The following is a 21327-nucleotide window of genomic DNA, read 5'->3' as shown; positions in this document are numbered from 1 at the left end:
AACTAAACACATTTATTTTTTTCCAACGCCATTTAATCCCGATGATAAAAAATAAACAGCATTCATTTACAAAACGGTGAACGTTTACATATATTTATTACATTGCAATCAGTCACTTTGGATCACATAATTACGGACACATTTTATAAATACAGATAGTTGTATGTGCACAGCCATCTACTGTAAATACTCAATGTTATAAAAGTGGAATGTGTGGACTCCTGTATGCGCTGTATTGAAGACATAAGTTTCACACACGAGACAGATAAAGACTTTACGTTTTAAGAAATGAACGTTGATAAATCGCATCTCAACAGCCTCATGAACAAAGACAACAGAGACACAGCGCATGTTATCAAATATTTCATCAACGGAAAACCGTCACCACAAAACATTTCTCTCTCGCCGCTGTAATGTCACATTCTCACCCCGTGCTATTTATTTCATATAATAACACAATAAACAGACAACACATGCATTCTCTACGTCATATTATGTCATTTACATTTGTTCATGGTGAAAAACTATCAGATGCCAACTATATTTCTGACTGTGTACATTCTCCTTGTTAATTTTTACTTGACACTTGTCATGATGCACTTTTTCTTCTCCTTTTTGAAACAAAAAATATCATAATTTTCTTATACGGATAGATTTAAACACATTAAATCACATATTTACTTGTCATAACTTGTAATCCTTTTATCACATCTTCGAACTTTTATATTTAAATATTTTTCTTTTTCAAAAATCTCTAGCTGATCAGAAGAGCAGAAAATGATCAAATAACAGGCCGACACAGCTAGCGGCACTATATTGTACGTTCTTTTCAAGTTGAAAATGTTTAAAAGCCTTTTAAATACAATCAGTTTTCATGTGTAAAAACATAATAATGAACCACGATTCGGAATATGTCCATTTTCATGTATGTTTGATCGGATCTTGACGTCCTTGGTGAGGATATTCAGGAGCGATGCGTCATCTGTGGTCCACAGCCCCCGGATGTTCACAGGAGGATTAGCCTGCTTCAGTTCTCGTGTCATTCAAGGTCAAACAGATGCTCCTCGACATCGTGCCGGCCGGCTGCTTTTACGTTTGGCATCAGAGATTCTCGGTCGTCCAGATTCAGCGCTTCGTCTTTGAGGAAAAGAGACCTGCGAGGGGTGAACGACAAAGACATTTCGATCAATTATGGGCAGCACATCGGTGGGGGGTGGTGGGGAGTTCACGTTAAGTAAAACTCGCTGCTGGACTTACGCGGGAGAGAAGTTCTGTTGGCTGTGGCTGTTTGTGGAGTTTCTTCCAACGCACTCAGACACTGCCGTCTAAGAAGAAGAAGAAAAAGAAGAAGAAATGAAACCGTGACTCAACCAGTTCAAACTCCTCATCAGGTGTGCTCTAGCTCGTCCTCTCACCTGTAAGCTGGCATTCAGAACGGTCCCAAAGTCCAGCGTGGAGGACACGTTTTTCATCAGCAATGGACTCCTGTGGAATAACGAAGGGAACATAATTAAAAAATGGACACAATCCATGTCTGATTCATGGCAAGCAAATCAATACCTTGTACATATTAAACAAGCCACGGTGTGGTAAACAGCGATAGTTTGAGGCGAGGTCAGCGAAGAAGAACCTTGAAACTGTCAACAGTCATATTTATGTGCAGTAATAATAATATGACACAGGAGTACCCAGTACTGCGCTGTACACAAGACTCTATATATTGTGTCAATTTTGACTTGATGGCAACAAAAAAAGATCTAATAAAATAGACGATAATTTTGTGGCAATTGCAAGAATTTTCATTTTAATTAGCCTACACAAAAATGGGAAACCCTTTTGTGTACCTTTTTTTTAGGTTCGGCAACTTCTTTTTTTTGCCAATAAAATGGTACCAATTATTGTCTTGGACGAATGCAAGAAACGTCTTTAAATATCGTTTATATTTTTAAAACGCATGCGCATGCCCGACGCCAAACCTGCGCTGAACAGGAAGTGGTCTACCGTACCCTGTGATCCTCTGGGACCTCCTCCTCTGGTACTCCTCCTCGTCCACCGTCCACACCGCGCCTTTCACATTCTCCACACGCACGAAACACTTGTGCAGGCTCAGGTTGTGGCGCACCGCGTTCTGATCCACAGAAAAATCAGAGATATTACTGAATACATGCTGCCTAAATCAGGTATGACGCACACTGGGATCACAGAGTTAATTATCTTGGCGGGGGGGGGGGGGTAGGGCAGTACCTTCCAAGTGGCAGCGTTGCGTCTGAAATAGGCAAACGTCCGTGTGAACCAGTTGTATATCTCGTTGAGTGTTAGCTGCATGTCTGATGTTTCCATAATAGCCTGAAGATGGAGAGGACATTTAAAACCATGACTGATGTCTGATCCAAGGAGAGAGGACACAGCCTCGCACTACTAAACTTCATCTTTTTTTTAAGGATGAAAAGGTTTATTTCCATCATCGATCAATCTGCCTAAGTATGATTTAATCCTTCATCCCAATCCATTATTTGATGTTAGAAATGTCAGTAAAGTTGACCTATAATTCTTTTTTAATTTTTGGTTTGATGAACACAAAGATATCAACTTTCCTTTCACAAAACCAGAAAATTATCATATTTTAAGAGACTGGAACCAGAAGGTATTTTAAATAATATAAACGCAAGCCATCGTTCTTAAAGTTCATCTATTCCAATTCCCAGGGCGTACCTGTCTGATCAGCGTTGCATAGGTGAAAGGTGGTCTGATATCCGTGTTCTTGTAAAGCTCGTATTCATTTTCTGAAAAGGAGACGAAGCGCATTGAGTGGACGATGAAGCGTTCGTCTCCCGCGTGAACGCGTGAATGTCGACGGCATATCTGGTCTACCTGAAGACAGCGAGTAGACCAAAGGGTGATGGCGACGTCTTCCGGCGCCGGCACACGACTCGCCGTGAGCGGGCGACTCTTCTTCGCACACCTTGGGGGCCAGAGGTCGCGGGGTCACCCGGGCCGAGTCCGACGGGCTCGGCGAGGGCAGGTCGTCGGGCTGAGAAGACGCACAAGCAAGTTAACAAAAGGGAGAGCGAGTGGAATGAAAAGACGTGAGGCGGAGAAACAAAAACAGAGCGTGACCGAGCAATTCGATTCGCCTCCTCCAGAGGCCATTCCACTAATATCGCAAGAGGAAGGAAACCAATTACTGTTAATTATAGGGTGAAATTGTTTGGTGGGTGTTTTGATTATGGTGCAATATTTGGGAGATTAACATCTGATTAGCTTCCCCATTGCGAGAGCATGTCTGCTGTCTGAAAACACAATGGCGGCCATCTGGTGCCAACAGCTGGGCGCCCAAAGGAAGCATGAGAACGGAGAACCTCAACAAAGGAAGAAAGCTGCAAGATGATGAAACCTTTTTCAAGAAAAATGCACTTGTGATACCATCTGTAATATTTTTTTTCTGGCCAGGTTCAAATATTTCTGTGTGGGGGGGTGGGGGGGGCTGTTCCTTTGTGCTACTCATCCAACTGTAAAAGTGTACCGGGGTCAAGTACAGGCTGGTGGTTTCTACATCTGTGCTCCATTTTGCTTCTTTTTTTTTTTTTTTCACTCTCCACCACATATTTGGTGCTCCCGAAAAAAAAGCCGAACCCTTCACGTCTCATTTGCTTCGTCTACCTGGAGCCCGCGTGGGTCAGCAGCCGGATCACAGCGTGGCAGCTGGAGACTCGCGGGTGCAGAGATGGACTGAGACTCTGAGGATGGCAGATGCAGGTGAGCCATCATCGCTCGCAGACGCTCCCGTTCTTTGCAGAGCTGTTAGAGGAGATGAAGGAAGAGAAGGTGGTGTGGTGTGGTGTGGGGGGGGGGGGGGGGGGGGGTGTATCAGAGAGGATGGTGTCGCATAAAAAAACACTGAACACAGATTGTTGAACGCTGTGAACCAAACACATTTTGCAAAATGCCTTTTCTTTAAGGGTCAAACGCCAGGGAAGACGTTGGCAGAACATGAATATGTTCATCACGAGGAGACTATTGCAACTCTCAATATTACAGGTGACATTTTCTTCTTTTTTTTTTGCCATTTAAACCTGTCCAAAGTGGACTCAAATGTACGCTGCAGCTCCAGCGTTTGGTCTTTCCCGGACTCACCTGCAGCTCCAGCTGCTGCACCACCTGCATCTGGACTCTGCACTGCGCTGTACTTCGGTCATCCAGAGTGTGCTCGCTGCCGATGTGCCTGAAACGCACAGAGGGCCGTTAGACGAGTGCTCCACTATAAGGATCTGTCGATTTTTGAGTATCAAATACTCTTGAGAAGTCTTGATTCACAGCAGCTGTAGTTAAAATAAATGTGTCAAAGTTCATCCAAACATTTATGGACACTTCATTCAAACCACTGGCGCAGGAATGAATTTGAGGATTGTTTGAAGCGTACTGAACATATGCATCAACAGCAGAGATGTGGATGATGCTCGAGAGGTTTCTATGCATGTTTTGATATGACGCGTTTGTTTTTAGCGTCTTTTTTTGTTTTTCACCAATGAAATGTGGCTTTTTAGCCCCAGTTCGTGCTTCTCGTGTCTTATCCTTACTTTTATGTCACTGAGATGAGCATCGGTTCATCTGAAGGATAAATCACGAGTGAAGAAAAGTCATTTGACAATTGTTTTTTTTTTAAAGTATCTCCAGAATCCTCAAATATTCGTCTGTCTGTTTGGATTGAATAATATCGTAACTTGAGAAACGGGTGTGCAGCAGACGGAATGTTTTTTTCTTGATCCAAATGTTCATAAGAGTTCTTGATAATCGTTTATTATTTGTAACTGTGGCACGGCCCGCACTGCCTTTTTCAAAGATCACTATGATGCATCTTTCAGAAAAGAATGGATGCACAGCTCGTGACTTGAATGTAATGATGAGCATGTCGGGGTCACCTTTCAAGCCCCCCCCCCCCCCCCCCCCCCCCCCCCCCATAAACAGAAAGGTGCAAAGAGTCAAAAAGAATTAGGATTATGATTTAAAAACCTACCTGAGGAACTGGCTGAAGTTGTCACACACCGACTCGCATCCGGGCCAATTACACACACCGTGGGCGTAGAGGGAGTGTGTGGCGGCGCGATCAGCTTCGACAGCACTGGAGTGAAAGTATTGTCATGATTAAAAAAAAAATAATTTAAAAAATCAGAGCGGCAATAAAACCGATATAAAATTCTTTTTCTTTTTTTTTTTCTTCTTTTCAGGTGGCAAGAAAATGACAGAGAAAGGGGTGGAGGGGAGCAAGTGTGAAACAAATGGAGAGCCATTTACTTTTGATTTGGCGACGTGCATTCGTGTAAACTTTTTCCTTTTGCTTCGCCACTTCGCGCGGCGGAACACACAAAGCAAACAAACAAGACAAATCTATCGTCCCGAGGGGAATTAGTCTCGCCGCAAAAAAAAAAAATAATAAAGAGGCAAACATCTCCTTGAGAGAAAGAACGACACGTCTTTGATGTTTAGACAGAAGCGGCGGCGTCTCAGTTCTCGCACACAGACAGATCGTACCGTTCAGCGCTGTGAGGGGAAGACGGACGCCGGTCGCCACTCTGCCTCCCCGTGTTGCTCGAGGACGAGTCCTGGTGGCTCTTCGATGTGGTTTTATCTTCAGTTACTCCATTTGTGAGCTCTTTCCATATCTGCTGCATCTCTGCAGGGCTGAAACCTGCTAAACACATTTTTTTTTAAAAAAGCATTCAGTGTGTTGTAAAGAAACTGCAACAACAATGCCTGGTTAATTATCTATTCAAACCCCATAAGCAACTACATGGCATATTCTTTCGTGAATCATATTTACTCTAATGAGTGTCTTTGTGCTGTTTACACCTGCAGCTTTTTTTGAAAAATGTTTTTATCTGTGCTCCACAGTTTCTACTCATTGGGGTAGAGCAACTCTTTCTCGTGACCTCGTGTTGCCTCCTCTTTGTAATACAGGAATAATTATCACAGCTTCAAGATGAGCAAGGATCATATTTCTTTTTGCTTTCATCGTCGTCTCTTTTGAGTTTAGTGCAGTTGTGTAAGCGCGCGCAAAATCAACAAGAAACCAATCGTTCAGTGTGGAGGTCTCTGTGACAAAATCCATGTCCATGTTTGTCTATGTTTGTGTCCTCGTGAGATGATGAAACATTAACCTCAAATTACAACACACACACACACACAACAACAACAACAGAAAAAATACAGATTCTAAGCCATTAAATTGAATTGAAACACACACGGCACATTAAGAAACGAAGCGGCTGACATCACCATTGCTTCCAGACATCGCCACTGAGGGAGAAGAAACATAGTGACCTGGACCGAGGGCAGGAGAGGACAGGACCGGCCTCTGCAACCGGAGGAGCTGCTGCTGCTGCAGCTGGAGGAGCTTCTGGAACACCAGCTGCTGTGCAGGGAGCTGGAGGAAGGAGGGAGACAACTTCACACAAGGGTTGAGGTCATGGGAAAACTCTGCTCACGGTTAGTTAGTTTCTCCAGGTTTTGATCCTGGGCTAAGATCAGTGGCATATAAATATATATATATTTATTTTATATATATATATATATATATATATTTATTTTATATATTTATATATATATATATTTATTTTATATATTTATATATATATGTTATATATGTGTGTGTGTATATATATGTATATATATATGTATATATATATATATATGTATATATACATGTGTATATATATATATATAAATGTGTGTATGTATATATATATGTATGTATATATATATGTATGTATATATATATGTATGTATGTATGTATATGTATATATATGTATGTATATATATATGTATATATATATATATATACGTATATACATGTATGTGTGTATATATATATATGTATGTGTGTATATATATATATATATATATATATATATATATATATATCAATGCATACTTCTACAATTACTTCACTGGATACAAATCATTGTTCTTGAATCTCGTCACACGGGAACAGGTCACTACTTACCTCTCTGACTTTCTTGCTGGGCTTTTGTTGAAGCAGCTGCAGATGAATCTGTTGTTGTTGCTTCTTGTAAAACTCTTTCAGATGTTGCTGGAAAAAAAACAGTGACGGACCATTTCTATAACTAGTATAGATATTTGCTTAATTCTCAAACAACGTCCAGCATAATATATTATAAAGAGCACAGATACAGTTTCCATGAGTGAAAACATTTCTGCATCCCTTAAGTCCGTCTTGAGAGAAGTTCGACACATTTTCTTTTGGTGACTGCCAATCAACAAATAAGCTAAATTGAAAGTACAATTCCACTATTATTGTTGTTTAAAGATTATTTTCATTTAGTGCCAGTGACGTGAAACTATGAAGCTAAAATCAAGTGTGATATTATAATATATCATAACTGTAGTTTTCCTACTATGACAAGTCAAAATGTGAAAAGGTCGGTATCTATACATTTAACTTGGTCGGGTCGGCTGAATAGCTGAAAGTTAATGTTAACCAAAGCACACAAATGACAAATAGCTTTACTATATGTTATTATTTAATTTTGCCCGCGCAGTTGCCTCAGTAAGCTAACGTAGTTTTGTGCTATCATTGGAAGAGTAGCAGCTAATGCTAGGCTAACTGACTGACGTCACAGTAACATAAACCATAATATCCAAAATACCAAACTGTATATATATATAATATGAATTGCTCGGGTTTGAGTTAGAAATTCTTGCTGAACAACATTATAAGCCCCAAAAAAACATTTTCTCGTAAGAGTTTTGTTTTTGCTAGTTAGCTAATTTACACCATAGCTCACCTTGATTGCAATATTAAAATGTTTTTGTTTTTTTTCTGCTCCGGTATAGTCCAGTTAACCACAGTGCAGTGTATTGTTATTATTAATATCAGTCGTACCCGGTGTGATCTATTTTAGTATTGCATAAATACCTGCTGCAGCAGAAGGGCTTGTTGCTTCTGGTGGATCAGAGCCTGCAGCTGGTTCGGGGACAGCAGCTGCTGCATCTGCTGAGGAGCCATCATAGCCAGAAAAAGCTTTTGAACAGAAGAGGAAGGAGGATGAAATGATTAAGGACCACGGTCTACAGAGGGAAGGCGAGAGGACGAGTGAGCGAGGCAGGAGGCAAGTGTCAAGTGTTAAACAGTAATAACCGTCGAATGGGATTCTTTCCAATCCAATTACAAAACAGTGCTGTCAACCTTTTGTGAACATCATCATGCCGGATTGTGTCATTGACCGTAAATGAGATGGGGGTGGGGGGAGAGATAGGCCGAACAGTTAATTAGCAACACAATTACATGCTTGTTGTGACTCCTAATAGAAGTGTATGGGTATTAATGAAGGCAAACACCCGCAGAATAATAACTGATCTGCACTGTTACTGATTGAGCGACAATAACAGAGCGGCTCCTTTTGTATTCAAACCGAGGCCACAGCAATTGCCACGAGTGCATTAAGAAACAACACATGCAAATTCAACATGCTTGTATTACAAACACTGCCAAAGACAATACTAATGCTGTCAATTGATTGCTAGGGGAAATAAAGAAAAATGTGTTGTATGAATAATATGTTTAGTTTTATTTTGTAGATTTAAAATATCACTTTGCTGTCTACAGACGTGTGTAAAGGCTGTGAAGCCTTATGTCTATATTGGAGTCATTCTTAGCAGGATGTAATGAAAGAGGACCTCAAGTTTGTCCTTTTGAGTCATCAGATAATACCTTTTTTTTAAATTAATTTTTTTAACCAGATTGATAAAGTAACTCGAGAGTTAAGAAGAGTGGGAATGAGATCACAGATTCACCCGTTGGCACAGCAGGTGTAACCACGCGCATTTCATAAGCATCTATGATTCGGTTTTATTGTTACAGTAGTCGACTAATTTAGTAGTCGATTGTCAAAATTGACAATTTTGAAGATTTTACATTGACAGCATTTACATACAGCCTCCTAAATGTGAGGATTTTCTACTTTTCTATATGTTATTTTCGACTGAAAGGAACCAGAGACAGTGACAGAAACATGCTTCAAAGGAATACGACAGAGGAAGTGGTGGAATAAGCAGAACATGTGCAGCACATAAAGAAAGGTGCTCTTAATGTGAGGGGAACAGGAGAAAGTGCCAAAATTTTAAAAAAAACGTATTCAACTCATCAAACTAAATTTAACAATATGAACCAGCCAATGAGTAGTGTGTCTACTAAAAATCACCTATAGGGTACTGTAACGTAAACCCCACCACATACCTATTTAATTTAGTGACACATAACAAGCAGTTTAAAGAGTTCTCTTTGGGATCTGAGATACTGGGATTTTCTGACAATGTATTCATTTAAAATGAAAACAATTGCAAGTGGATCCCCAGTTTGACCCTTTTTTGTGTGTGTGTGTGTGTGTCTTCCCTGAATCTTCTTGTTTTAAAGAAGGCGTTGACACACAGCCAGCTTCATTATCATGCTTTTACAAATCCCTGAGAAACCATTCGCTGTGTGTGGATCGGATGCTACAGCTAGAAAAGAAGTACATTACAGACGGAGGAGGTCCTTCTCTTTCATTAAAAGTTAAAAGAGTTTTGCGGGTTGAAAAACATTCATATCACAAGCCATTATTATTATTACCACACTCTCTCTCTCTCTCTCTCTCTCTCTCTCAGACAGGCTGCGTTTCATCTGTGGCGTTATGACATTTTCACCTGCTATTGTTCGACTGAAAAAAAATTGCATGTTTAAAAAAAAAATTTTAAAAGACATTGCTAGCAGAACCTTTTTCCACAGGGTTAGAAGGTGAATTAGGAAGAAAAGAGCACAGCAAAGCTCTGATGGAAATGCCGGTGACCATGGCGTTCACTATCTTAGATTAAGATTCCCAGGGGACAGAATCACAACAGGCAACCATAAAAATTGTGTCGGGGTCATGCTTTTTTTGTTGTTGTTGCCTTTCACTTGCATCTGTTTGGCCTCTAGGGCTGTGGGCCATTGTTCCCTCCCCGACAAACTATTAATGAAGGACAAACAGAGTTACGCATGTCAACTCCCAAACCGGATCACATCTCATGTGCTGCAGGCTCCCGAGTTCGGTGTCCCGTCAGAGGACGTCCAATATAGAGCCGTCGTCGCCTGGTTATCCTCCTGACATCTGTTTGCCTAAGACGGTTCTATTTCCCACTTATGAAGAGGAGGATGGGGGTGGTGGGGGGAGGTCGGGGGAGAAGGAGGTGGATGAAGATACCTGTTTATGGTGCAGACTCTGCCAGTTTTCCGCACTCACTCCGCTGCAGGAGGCCCCATTAGCTACTCTCTCTCCTGCCCCGGTGTCGGTGTGACTGAGGAGGCTGCTGGCTGGGGTTTGACGGGCTGTCGGGGGGCTGAGAGGAGACTCAGGCATTCCAGCTCCTAAAAGAAAACAATCAACCCCCCTAAATAAACTGTAGGATTCAAAACAACGCGAATACACTTCAGCGTCATTGCTGAATTACACCTGCGTGTAAACGACACGTCAAGAACTAAAAAAAAATACCAACGAGCTGCTGGCTAATTGGACATACAAAGAGAAAACTAAATGAATAATAAGTACAAACTTTTCTTTTCACAACATGCAGTCAAACAACACAACTTACAACAAAAAAAAAACAGACGAGAGGACGTTAATAAATCTAATGACAAAATGACAAATGATGATAAATGACATGTAAAATCTGTGATTTCCATGTGAGACTTTAGTTGCGTGTGAGTGGAAACGGCAAAGCATATGTACCATATGTAATTGACATTTACAAATACCAATTTCTGGAAATCAAAATCATCCAGACTTCACGCACAACATAACTTACATAACTTTACATAACTAACATACTATGAGTTTACAGTGGGTTCTTAAAGGAACGTCCAAATGCATACAAACATCTTTTGATATGTTGAAGCAATACAGTCAGTAAATGTATTTGAAGGGCGTGCAGATCCAGGAAAGCTTGCATTGAGTTTTTAAAATCCAACTTGCTGCATGTATTAACTTATCTCGGTAGCGCATGAAGAAGAAACCTAAAAGGTAAAACAATTCTACACGGGGAGCTTTAAAATGCATCCTATTGCTCTGCCACTGAGCACATATACATAAGTTTAACTTTAAGTATCGCCTCTTAAAAAACATACAAGAAGTACAATCTCTTCAAAGCTCTCCGACTCCTCTATTTCTGTCATAATTGTGTTAAAGCTATACGTACCGTGAAGGTGAATTGTCGAATTTAGAGCAGCCAGGCAGAGTTGATGTCTCCAAGTCAGGCAGTTTGAAGTGAGGAGAGATCTGATGGAGTTGTGTGTCTACCTGAGGGGGAGGAGTCACAGTGTCAGTGAATTAGACAGTGAGAATAGATGTTGATGACCAGAATGTGCAAAACAGGAAAATCTGCTTGAGCTGTTAACCAATTATTGTCGGCTCAAATGTTTACCTGCTGTGTGTGTTTATTTACAGTTGTCGTGGTGATTTTGTTTTCACCATTTGCAAAAGCTGTCCTTTGCATGATCAATAAATATCTATCGCAATAAATAATACAATCTATTTGTGACATACGGGGGGGGTTATGATGTTGTGCTTTCCAGTCGCCTATTTTGCGGGCATTGCTTTTATTTGTTGATATTCATAGGCATAAACAATGCAATAAAAGGAATAAATTCCTCGAAACAAGCATCATTTATTGGCCTTCATGATTTAAACAAAGGGTTCTCTTTGAGAAAAAGATAAGTATAGTTGTGTCTGTGACTTTTTTTAGATATTCGTCAACAACGAAAAAGAACTCCGCAGCCACACGACTGTCAAACTGTTATCAAAGAGCTATTTACAGCGGTGTCAGCACTTTTATTTGAATAGCACATCAGTACACCTGTTAAAAATATATTAAGTGTTTTAATTTTGGCTGTTGATAAATGCAATGAACCCTATTGTGTCAAACTTCAACACTGAGAAACAACTGAAATTACTCTTAACTTTGTAGAGAACGTGTCTTCATGTTTTTTTTAAATCATTTCTGTTCAGTGTTTTCATTCTGTGTTTTTTTTTTTTTTTTTTTTACTGTATGTTTCTTCTTCTTTTTGTTTACCATTGTGTCTCTAATTATGCTCCTCTCTTCTTTTTCACACACCTTGCAGTGGCTTCCCGTAATGTCAGGTCGTTATATCCAAATCTCTTTTTACAGATCGCAAAGTACGTGATGAAGGAAGACGACGAGGACCTAAGGCCACGCTGCATATAGCTTCAGGATGAATCGGTGAGACGAGAAGGAACATCAAGGTAAAGAACAGAGAACGCACCCGTTTGTATAATTGCACACGCACACAATGTTAAGTGTTTCTTAAGAATGGAAACACAACAACGCAACAATAACTTAAAGGTGCAGCTATTTACATGCTGTAGCTGTGTGTTTAGATATGACGGAGCAATTAATGATTGAAATGTAGATATTGTTACCAAGGTAACTTTCTGCCACCTACTGGATTAGTAGTTCCTTGCCATCCATTTTTTTTTTTTTATTGGAAGACAAAAGTAATGTCAATTTCTTCTGTAGAGTCAGAAACAGGTAAACAAAATCCATACAGTGTCCTTGTTCTTCGTTATGCTGCTTCAAGGCTTTTTCAGGGATACAATTAAAAGTTGACTTAAAGGTAAAGGTCTTATCAACTCTTTGACTTCTGAAGACCAGCATCCAGGGAACCTGAGCTCTTGCACCGGTGGTGTCGTGAACCTGCTGTCATCTGACTCTCTCATGCCATCCAGTACATGCGTCATTCATCTCCCCAACTGTGCAGACTGTGGGTTGACTGTCCTGCGCTCTCCCAGCTGTGGCCTTACACGATTATAATAGTAACGTGTCATCCAGCTGGAGGGTTGTACCCAGCCCGCATCGACGCTCTGAGGCTGATAGCGTGGTGGGGTCCAGTCCAAAGAACTCACCTGATACCTCCTTTGTTCCTGCACAGGGCCTTGAGGCTCCACACGACCCATGGATCTGCTCTCACAGAGCCTACCCGGGCAGCAGCTGGTCTCCGTCCAGGGCCGACACCCCTCATCTTCTCCGTCTTCCTCCTTGTTATGGCTGAGGTTCCCCTGCTGGAGGTCTCTCGGGTGAGCTTGGTGGACCACCATGAGTTTCTTGGACAAGGGGAGAACAGGAGGACTTTGGCAATCAGGGCGATGTCGGAGACAGTGGGGGCTTGGAGAGGAGCTGTGTGTCCTCAGAGGAGGGATTGCCCGAGGAGCTGCTTGTGTTATCTAGAGGATGAGTTGGGTTGGCGAGGACACTCTCATAGCTACCGACAGCATCTGCCATCGTTGCAGCCGTTTCTTGTCCTATAATTTGGAGCTGGACATGCCACTTTGTCACAGCTGTGAGATAAACGCAGGAAACGGTACAAACACCAGATCAATCTTGATGTGTTCATGAGCAGATAAAAGAATGAGCTCATGTGGAATGGGTTGGGTTTTTTTTCTTCACACTATCAGGCTTTCACAGTTATTGGGCCATCAAGAGAGTCAGCGATTGGTCAGGGGAAATTATTAAATAGGCCTAAACCTCATGTGACCCCCCCCATTGTGCGCCAAAAGCAACAAAAACACAAATAGCTGCCGTGGTAAATCTCATGCTTGTTATACAAATGGGATTACAGCTCTCCAGGGAGACGTTACAGTTACACAAGAACAATGTCCACAAAATGTTTCGGACTGGTTTTGCTGTAAGATAATTAGATGATTATCAATCTGTATTGAAGATTATGTCACACAAATTCTCTTCCTCAAAGAGGCACGAGGATTATGTTTTCTATTCCTGAGTTTAGACTACTTTACATAGTTTGAATCCCCTCTGGCCTATTTATAGTGTTGGCCCTTGCAACAATGTCATCTGTAACTCGACTCCATCTGTTAAATCATGTTGAATGTCAGTTGCCAGAAGCAGACGCACTGCAGTTCACTTCCAGCTGACTCTCCTGCAGAGAGCCCCATGGAGTCCGTGGGACAACCAGGACTTTCTGGGTCCTGCAACCTCTTAGGAGTGCCAGGCCTCGACCCCCTGGAAGCGGACGACGATGAGTGCGAGGTGGTGATCGGCATCCGGCCCAAATCTTCTCCTCTCCCTCGGAGAAGGAGCTCTGACAGTGACGAGGATTGGGGGCCTGAGCCACCCCTGTCTGGCTCCAGGAGAGTGTCCTTCGCAGACGCCAAGGGCCTCAGTTTGGTGCGCGTGAAGCAGTTCGAAACTTGGGATGTACCCAAGCTGCCAGATTGTGACACTTGTGAGGGCGCCGGTAGAGATGCAGAGGTATACTTCCTATCTCCTCTCACTTTCTCCCTCCCGTTGTCGACTGAGGAGCTGTTCGTCAGAGTCCGAGAGCAGAGAATGGAACTGGAGACCATCGAGTTACTTCCGGGCACCACGATACTGAGAGGAGTGATCCGTGTCCTCAACATCTCCTTCAATAAAGCGGTATACGTCCGGACCACTTTGGACACCTGGTCGAGCCACTTTGACCTCCTGGCAGAGTACATGCCCGGTTCCAGTGACAGTCTGACGGACCGTTTCTCGTTTAAGCTCACCCTAGTGCCCCCTTTCGGAGAGCAGGGAGCCAGAGTGGACTTCTGCCTGCGATATGAGACTCCGGTGGGCACATTCTGGGCCAACAATAACGACAGGAACTACGTGCTGTTCTGTCAGCGGAGAGAGAAAGAGAGGACAGAAGCGTCCCAGAAGGAAAGAGTGAACAAAAAAAGCTGCCTTAGGACTGTCAGGTGAGGATAGGAAGTGTTTAATTGGTAAGGATTTTCTTAAAGCTCAATACCAATGAAGTGTAGACTACAAGAGGTCTGTATTTTCTTTAAGTTTGAACTGGTGCAAAGATCCTTTATGTTATTGCTGAATTGACAACATGTGGTGAGGTGCAGTGGATGTGCAACCAATCCAGGCTGTTTGTGACAGAAAAGTAGTAATTTTTTAAAAATCAAAATATGGGTTATCACATCTTGCAAAAACTATTTGTGGGATTGATTACACTATTTCAGAATTGTGGTCACATGAAAGTCTGACTGATCAGGATGTCATTGTTTCACAGTCGGAGCGTCTCCATTGTAGAAAGCATTTCTTCTACGGAAGCTTCATCTCAGGAAAACTCAACAAAAATGTCAACAGGTGAATGTTCATTCTGCCGATTGTGATATTAAGTAGAAGAAATGTGGAATGAAGAAAGACACGGCTGCAATAGTCCAGCCTCAGGCTACATTTAAATGTCTCTTTTGTCTCCAAATGTTTCAGAGCGTGGAGAGATGGCGGACGCTGTGAAAGCCGAGCAGATCTCTGACGGACAGTCAGGAACTTCAGAGGAGGATCGACAGGAATTACTGGCGAGTAAAAAGAAAAAACACAAATACGTCACATTTCTGATTCTCTCTGATTCACGTCCAGTTCACTAATACATGTGTTTCATCTTGATAAAGCTTTTAAATCCAGTTCAGTAAATGTGTGCTTGCAACTCAAGTGTATTTGCAGGTTAAGATGGCCTAATACTAAACTTACTGAGACCTAATTGTTCTCATCAGTCACTACAGGTTATTTTTTTATTGATGAAACAATCTCTTATATTCAAACTTGATTTGACAGGTTTGATGTATTATTGCCTATTAAAATGAGCTTAAAGACACCACGATATGTCTAAGAGGTACAAGAGTAACAGAGAACTCTGGTGTACTTTCTGAGAGAATATCACATGACCAGTGACATAACGTACTGTGCAGCTAAAGGACACTCAGTGCATTCCTTAGTGTCTTTTATTTTTTCATGCAGGCTATTTTAGTATCTTAGTCGTTTATCCGGCTGTATTTAATAAGAAATGCCGTTTTTACGGGCCCGATTCTGTGTGAGATACAACTTTAAGTCACCCCACTCCTTTTTCTTGAAACGGCAACTGTTGTGTGAGCAAACTGAAATGAATCTATCCCTGTGGTTGACGGACAGACCGAGAACCGGCGGAACTGCAGCCGAAGACGTGGCAGAAAGGGCGCCCGGATGGCTCGCGTGAGGGACTACTTTTCTCAGAGAAACGGAGGACCGGATGACTCTGAAAGAGATGAATCCCCTCCAGAGGTAAACCAGGCAGCTCAAGAAGAAACCCCGGAGCCAAAGCACTCATGTGTGCCATCCTTTCCCGAAGAGACCAGTAAATCAGAAGGTTCTCATTTTGTTTCTGAAACTCTGGGAACACGCAGCGAACTTTTCGTGGAACATGTTCCACGTGATACATCGCCAGCACGCGGCCACGCGTCTGACGGCGAGACGGATGAATCCGAGAGCGTCGATCTGGCCGACTGGGCCACATTAACAGGAGGTGGGAGGGACACAGTTATCCCATACAACCCGTCAAATGACGAGCCCGCTTCTGCAGAAAATATCAACAAGCCTGTCTCGGAAGCCGAGGAAAGCGCAGCGCAACCGGCTGACAGTGATATTTCAGAAGGGAGCAGCGGAGGCCCTGATAGCCAGACCAACAGCTTCTCATTTGGAACGGTGTTGGCGCCGTTGTATCATCAGGCGTTCGGCAGGGTAGGAAATGAAAGTGATTGGAGGAATCCAGTCCAGGCTACGCTGCATGCTGGAGACTTAAGTTACCGTGACGCTGAAAGAAGGCAGACTCGCTGCTGTGTCACATCAGATGACGAGGTTTCTCAGGGACATGCGAGTCGGGAGTCAAGCCAAGAATACTTAGTTACAAATAGTCTTCCTATGGAAAAAGAAGAAACGAGTTTCAGCGTGACGGCGAACGGCATCCGTGCAGAAACTCTGCGGGATCCAGATGAGGTTATACGTTCAGACCGCAGACGGACAAATTCACCTGAGGTTCCTGAAACTATTCCCGGAGCCGCCGTCGCACATCCACATGCTGCGAACATTTCAAACACAGATTTGTTGAAACTCCAAAAACCCGCTGAGAGTTCACATCTCCAGGGAGAAGCACGGGAAGACGATCTGACCCTTGACCCCAAACTGCCAGAGCATACGTGTACGCGAACCAAAGCTCGTCGAGATGAAACACGGGAAGTCGTGTCCTCATTTATGTCACTTCGACCTCCCGGGAGTGTCTCGGAGCGCGTTAGTGACGAGACGGGCCGACACGCCAGCGGCAAGGGAGCAGGCGACTGTGAGGATGATGTTTGCGAAACAGTAACGACATCAACGACCGCCGCCGTTTCAGAGGGGGGTAACGCATTCGAAGCCTTACACCATTTGAATCCGAAACGCATGAATGATTCAGCAACGGGAGAAACTGAGGTTGGCTGCGTTTCTTCCTTTGATATTGTGGAGGAAACGGATGTCACGATGCCTCAGATGCCTCTTGAAACTAATAACGTGGAAGAAGGAAATAAAGTGGCGAACAACTCGGCTGAAACAGAGATCATCGGTGAAACGTTCGTGGAGCTCGTGGACGAGGACGAGGAAAACGTAGAGCGTCGTGAAATTGAAGCCGCCGACGCGAAACGGGGGGATTCCCGTGTCGCAGACACTCCTGAGGTAAATTGGGAAATGATGGTTGAAGAAGAGGAGAAAAGCATATCAACAGATGAAGAGGAGAGTAAGGCGACGCGTTCACAGACAGTAGGAAGAGACCGTGGACGGTTGGAGGACGCAGGGACACTAGAGAGCAAAGATACAACAGAGGACCAAGTGGTTTGGGAGATTAAAGCTGCGAGAGAGAGAATGAACGAGGCTGAGGACGTAGATGTTTCAGAGGGCGTGCAGAAGATCGGAGAGGAAATTGGTGAGATTGTGGCAGGAAAAGACGGGGTGGAAGTCGCAAAAGAATCACAATATGTTCGAGCCGCGAATGAAGCTGGAGACGAAGATCTAGCTGAGGACGTTGAGGAAGAGAAAAGAGAGAAAGAAAAGGAGACTGAGCTGGAGGAAGAACATCACTTTGCAGAGGAGGTCGATATTGAAGACACAAATGTCCAAAATGGAGAGGATGTGGAGGAGGGGGAGGACACGGAAATAGACCCGAGCGATGACGATGGAGCAGGTGTGGAGTGGGAGGATCAGGTGAAGCCAAGGGGGGTAGACCTAGAAGAGGAGAATCCAGATTACAAGGAGGAATGTTTTGGAGAGTCAGAGATCACGACGAGAGAGGACGGGCAAAATGAAGCGGGGTGCTTTGAAGTGAGTTCAGACATTAGTCAAAACAAGGTCGGGGACGCTTCGTCTGCTCCGGTGAACAATGTCCAGGGCAAGAGAGTAATGCACAGAGAAAATGGACGCATCCCAACTGAAATGCGTCTTTACGAAGAGGAGGATTTCCAACAAAGCGAGGAGATTGTTCCACGTGACCTCACAAAAGCTGCAGGAGATGAGAGCGAATCCCCTGCGGGAGGTTCGCTCGTTTTCACATACAAACCTGAAAACGACGAGACGAGCGACGACGACAGCGCTTCGGCGGAGTCCGACTCGGACGACGAGGTGGAGCTGTACATGCACTGCCTCAGGGCCGTGCACACGGGGGCGCAGGCCCAGGCGGACAGGAACAAGGACGCGGGTTTCGATGCGGGCAAATTAAGGCAAACCAGAGGCAAACTGCTGCCCATGCCATCCATCAGTGAGTCTCAGGATGAAGAAGACTTCCCCGGCCGCCTTCTGGACACTCATGAGGACGTGGAGACGGCAGACGTCCAACCCGCAGCTCCGCCAGCGTCAAATGGACAGGAGAGCATCGAGAGAAATGTTTCACGGTGGAGGGAGACTTTTTCCTGCGGCAATATCTCAAAAACATTGTTATACGCCACCTTGTTAGTGGTATTTTTAGTTGTGGCCCACCGTTATGATTTTCTTGCCTGTTTTGGGCTCTACTTGATATCAGTGGTTTGGCTCTACTGTCAAGGAGAGAGGCAGCCAAAGCAACAAAGAAAACAACAGAATAAGTTGAATTAAACCATAAACTGCAATACTATCATCCCATCATTTGATAGTTCCCTTCATCGGAAGGTATTTGAACAAGATCTATTAGTAATGGTCTAAATAGAAGAAGAAAAAAACGTACAAAAGTGAATGGCAATGGGCATTAATTTAAAGTAAATAGGACACATCAGAATGAATGCTGTATATTCCCTATGGGAGGATGCTAACTCTCTGTTGTCAAGCGTATGAACCAATTTTCTTTATTCTTTACTGTACATAAGACTCAGACAACAGGATGCGGACCGTGGGTCACACTGATCGGCTCTGCAGAACGTTAATGCTCTCTTTGTGGCGCAAATGAAACCAGTCAGTGTGTCGTGTGTATGGATGCCGCTTATCAATGTGTTTTTTTTTGTAGTGTACATTTAGTTTTCATGGAATTAATAAATTGTACGAGACAAAAATGTAGGACAATGGCTTTTTATTCGCGTTCAAAGTGCATAACACCATCTCATCATGAGCTCTCAACAAAAAAGTACAGTCCGTCTTCAGGGGACAATGAATGTCTGTACAGAGTGTCATGGCGATATATCCTGTAGACGTCGAGATATTTGGGTCACTGTGGCTAAAAACCGGGTTAACGTGTCAGTGAATACAACCGTTAAGTGACTGATGTTATCTTTCTCTGGGAAAGTTGACAAATCTCGAGCCCAGTCCATGTGCATTTCTAACATACCGTCTTTAGTGCCAGTCCACAATAAGTTTCAGGGCCGTCCACTGAGAGGATTACCACTCTCTTTTCCCGGATGATCAGGATTTCTTTTGCCAAGTGAGACACACAGACTGGTATGAGAGCAATAATAATTCATGTTTATTAGCTGTGGAGGTTATATTGGCTATCAGAGCATGTTGGCTGACGCCGACTGCTGTTGGACTCTATATTTTGATATGGACTCCAACAGACCCCTGTCTGACCTCTTTCTAGGACTTTTATTACTCGAGTGCAGTGGCAAATTAAATGTACTACGAGTATGTGGCCCAATGTTTGAAACCAGCGAGTATTTTTCTGAGAAGCAGTGGTGCTGTCTTTACACATAAAGAGCGTGAGAGACGTCTTCATGTCTATTTAATTACATATTATTGTGAAAAATTGTCAAAAAATGTACGATCCAACCCAGACAATATCTAGTACATATCGCGCAAATACAAAAAATAATAAAACTTTTCTCATTTAGGTCCATGAGTCTATGTAAAGTCTCACATTATGATGCTCTATATACTAACATTAATATGTTTTTATATGCTGGAATTACATCCCACCCATGACAGTGCAACAAGCAAGCGTATCTGCAGCTAAAAATAAACACGCCGTTACCATCATGTGACTTTTGGATTAGACGAGTAGTTATGTAAAACTTTAGATACTACGTTGTCAAATTCAACATTTGATAAAAGCAACGTGTAAGCAGGAAAATGATTTGCGTTTTTTAAATATTTTTTCCATGTTGCAACACCAACAACAAAAAAACAATGTAGACTTTGACAAAAGTAGATCTTGTCTTTGTGATTGAAGGGACCACACATCACTGACACCAGTGGGTGGCACTATATACACAGTACAGATCAAATTTGGTAATGAAATACAAATATTTCAACAACATAGAAACACATCCAAATAACCCTTTATGAGTTGTACAATATTTGTACATGTTAAATGTCCTTTTTATCGTTATTTTGACTTCAAGTGAATAGACTGATGCTGAAGATGCTGCACTTTAATCGCAGAGGCCGTACCACGAAGAGTACTTGTGCAACATTTAGGTGGGTTAACTTGTGTTTATATTTGTGTTCATGGACATTTACCTTTTTTTACTGACTCCCCCGATCATCTGTTGAATAGAATTCAATAAAACAGGAACAACTTGTGAATTTCCCAGCACAGTTTGACTCTATATCTTTCTTGTTAGTTTCCTAACAAGAAATAATATCAGGCATTTCTTTTATTAGCCTATTTTTTTTTTGTATTATAAAAAGTAAACAATAGAGGAATATAAAGCGTACGCGATACAAATATAAATGCGTGTGGTATATGTATTCAGCTCTTGGATGTATAAATATACATACAAAAGTAAAATGTAAGTTATGTAAGAGCAAAAATAAACAAAGAAAAACATTCACACAGATAATTTGCATCTGTTTTAAATGTCACATTTAACAGAAACAATATTTGTTTTATGTCACGTCATGAGGTGTCTGGATTAAACTTCACGAGTCGCAGAATTTACAAGCTGCACTTTAACGCCCCATGGAACGCACGCAGTCACAGGTACGCTTCCAGGCCTCTGATTGGACGACGGACTGTCAGTTCAGGAGCACGTCTGTCAAACTCAACCAATCAGCTC

The 21327-nt window shown here is 42.6% G+C and overlaps 2 protein-coding genes across 2 annotated transcripts; one reads left to right on the top strand and one right to left on the bottom strand.

Moving 5' to 3' along the window:
• Positions 1-1000: 1000 nt before the first annotated feature.
• On the bottom strand, positions 1001-10392 carry LOC117732736 (forkhead box protein P2-like). The gene is made up of 16 exons (XM_034535869.1): positions 10237-10392; positions 7935-8039; positions 7002-7088; positions 6319-6421; positions 5530-5689; positions 5015-5119; positions 4135-4222; positions 3661-3798; positions 3366-3377; positions 2872-3031; positions 2713-2783; positions 2245-2346; positions 2007-2128; positions 1416-1485; positions 1258-1325; positions 1001-1154 (listed from the first exon to the last, which is right to left on the bottom strand). The coding sequence occupies exons 1-16, from the start codon at positions 10390-10392 to the stop codon at positions 1040-1042; spliced, it is 1662 nt and encodes a 553-aa protein (XP_034391760.1). The 3' UTR covers positions 1001-1039.
• A 3498-nt stretch (positions 10393-13890) lies between these two features.
• On the top strand, positions 13891-18958 carry ppp1r3ab (protein phosphatase 1, regulatory subunit 3Ab). The gene is given in 5 exon segments (XM_034534548.1): positions 13891-13922; positions 13924-14781; positions 15102-15158; positions 15282-15390; positions 16001-18958. Coding segments are annotated over 5 exon segments (4014 nt in total).
• Positions 18959-21327: the final 2369 nt, after the last annotated feature.

This window comes from Cyclopterus lumpus, chromosome 6 (genome assembly GCF_009769545.1).
Source record: "Cyclopterus lumpus isolate fCycLum1 chromosome 6, fCycLum1.pri, whole genome shotgun sequence".
NCBI classification, from domain to species: Eukaryota; Metazoa; Chordata; class Actinopteri; order Perciformes; family Cyclopteridae; genus Cyclopterus; species Cyclopterus lumpus.
The sequence above is the reverse complement of the archived record's forward strand: the minus strand, read 5'-3'. Positions and strand labels throughout refer to the sequence as shown.

Bases quoted from the DNA above. Each gene is read 5' to 3' on its own strand.
- LOC117732736 (XM_034535869.1), bottom strand. From the start codon at position 10,392: ATGCCTGAGTCTCCTCTCAGCCCCCCGACAGCCCGTCAAACCCCAGCC. The intron at 8,040-10,236 runs GTATCTTCATCC...TCTGTTCAAAAG, and splicing joins AGAGTCTGCACCATAAACAG to CTTTTTCTGGCTATGATGGC. The intron at 6,422-7,001 runs GTAAGTAGTGAC...TCCTTCCTCCAG, and splicing joins CCAGCAAGAAAGTCAGAGAG to CTCCCTGCACAGCAGCTGGT.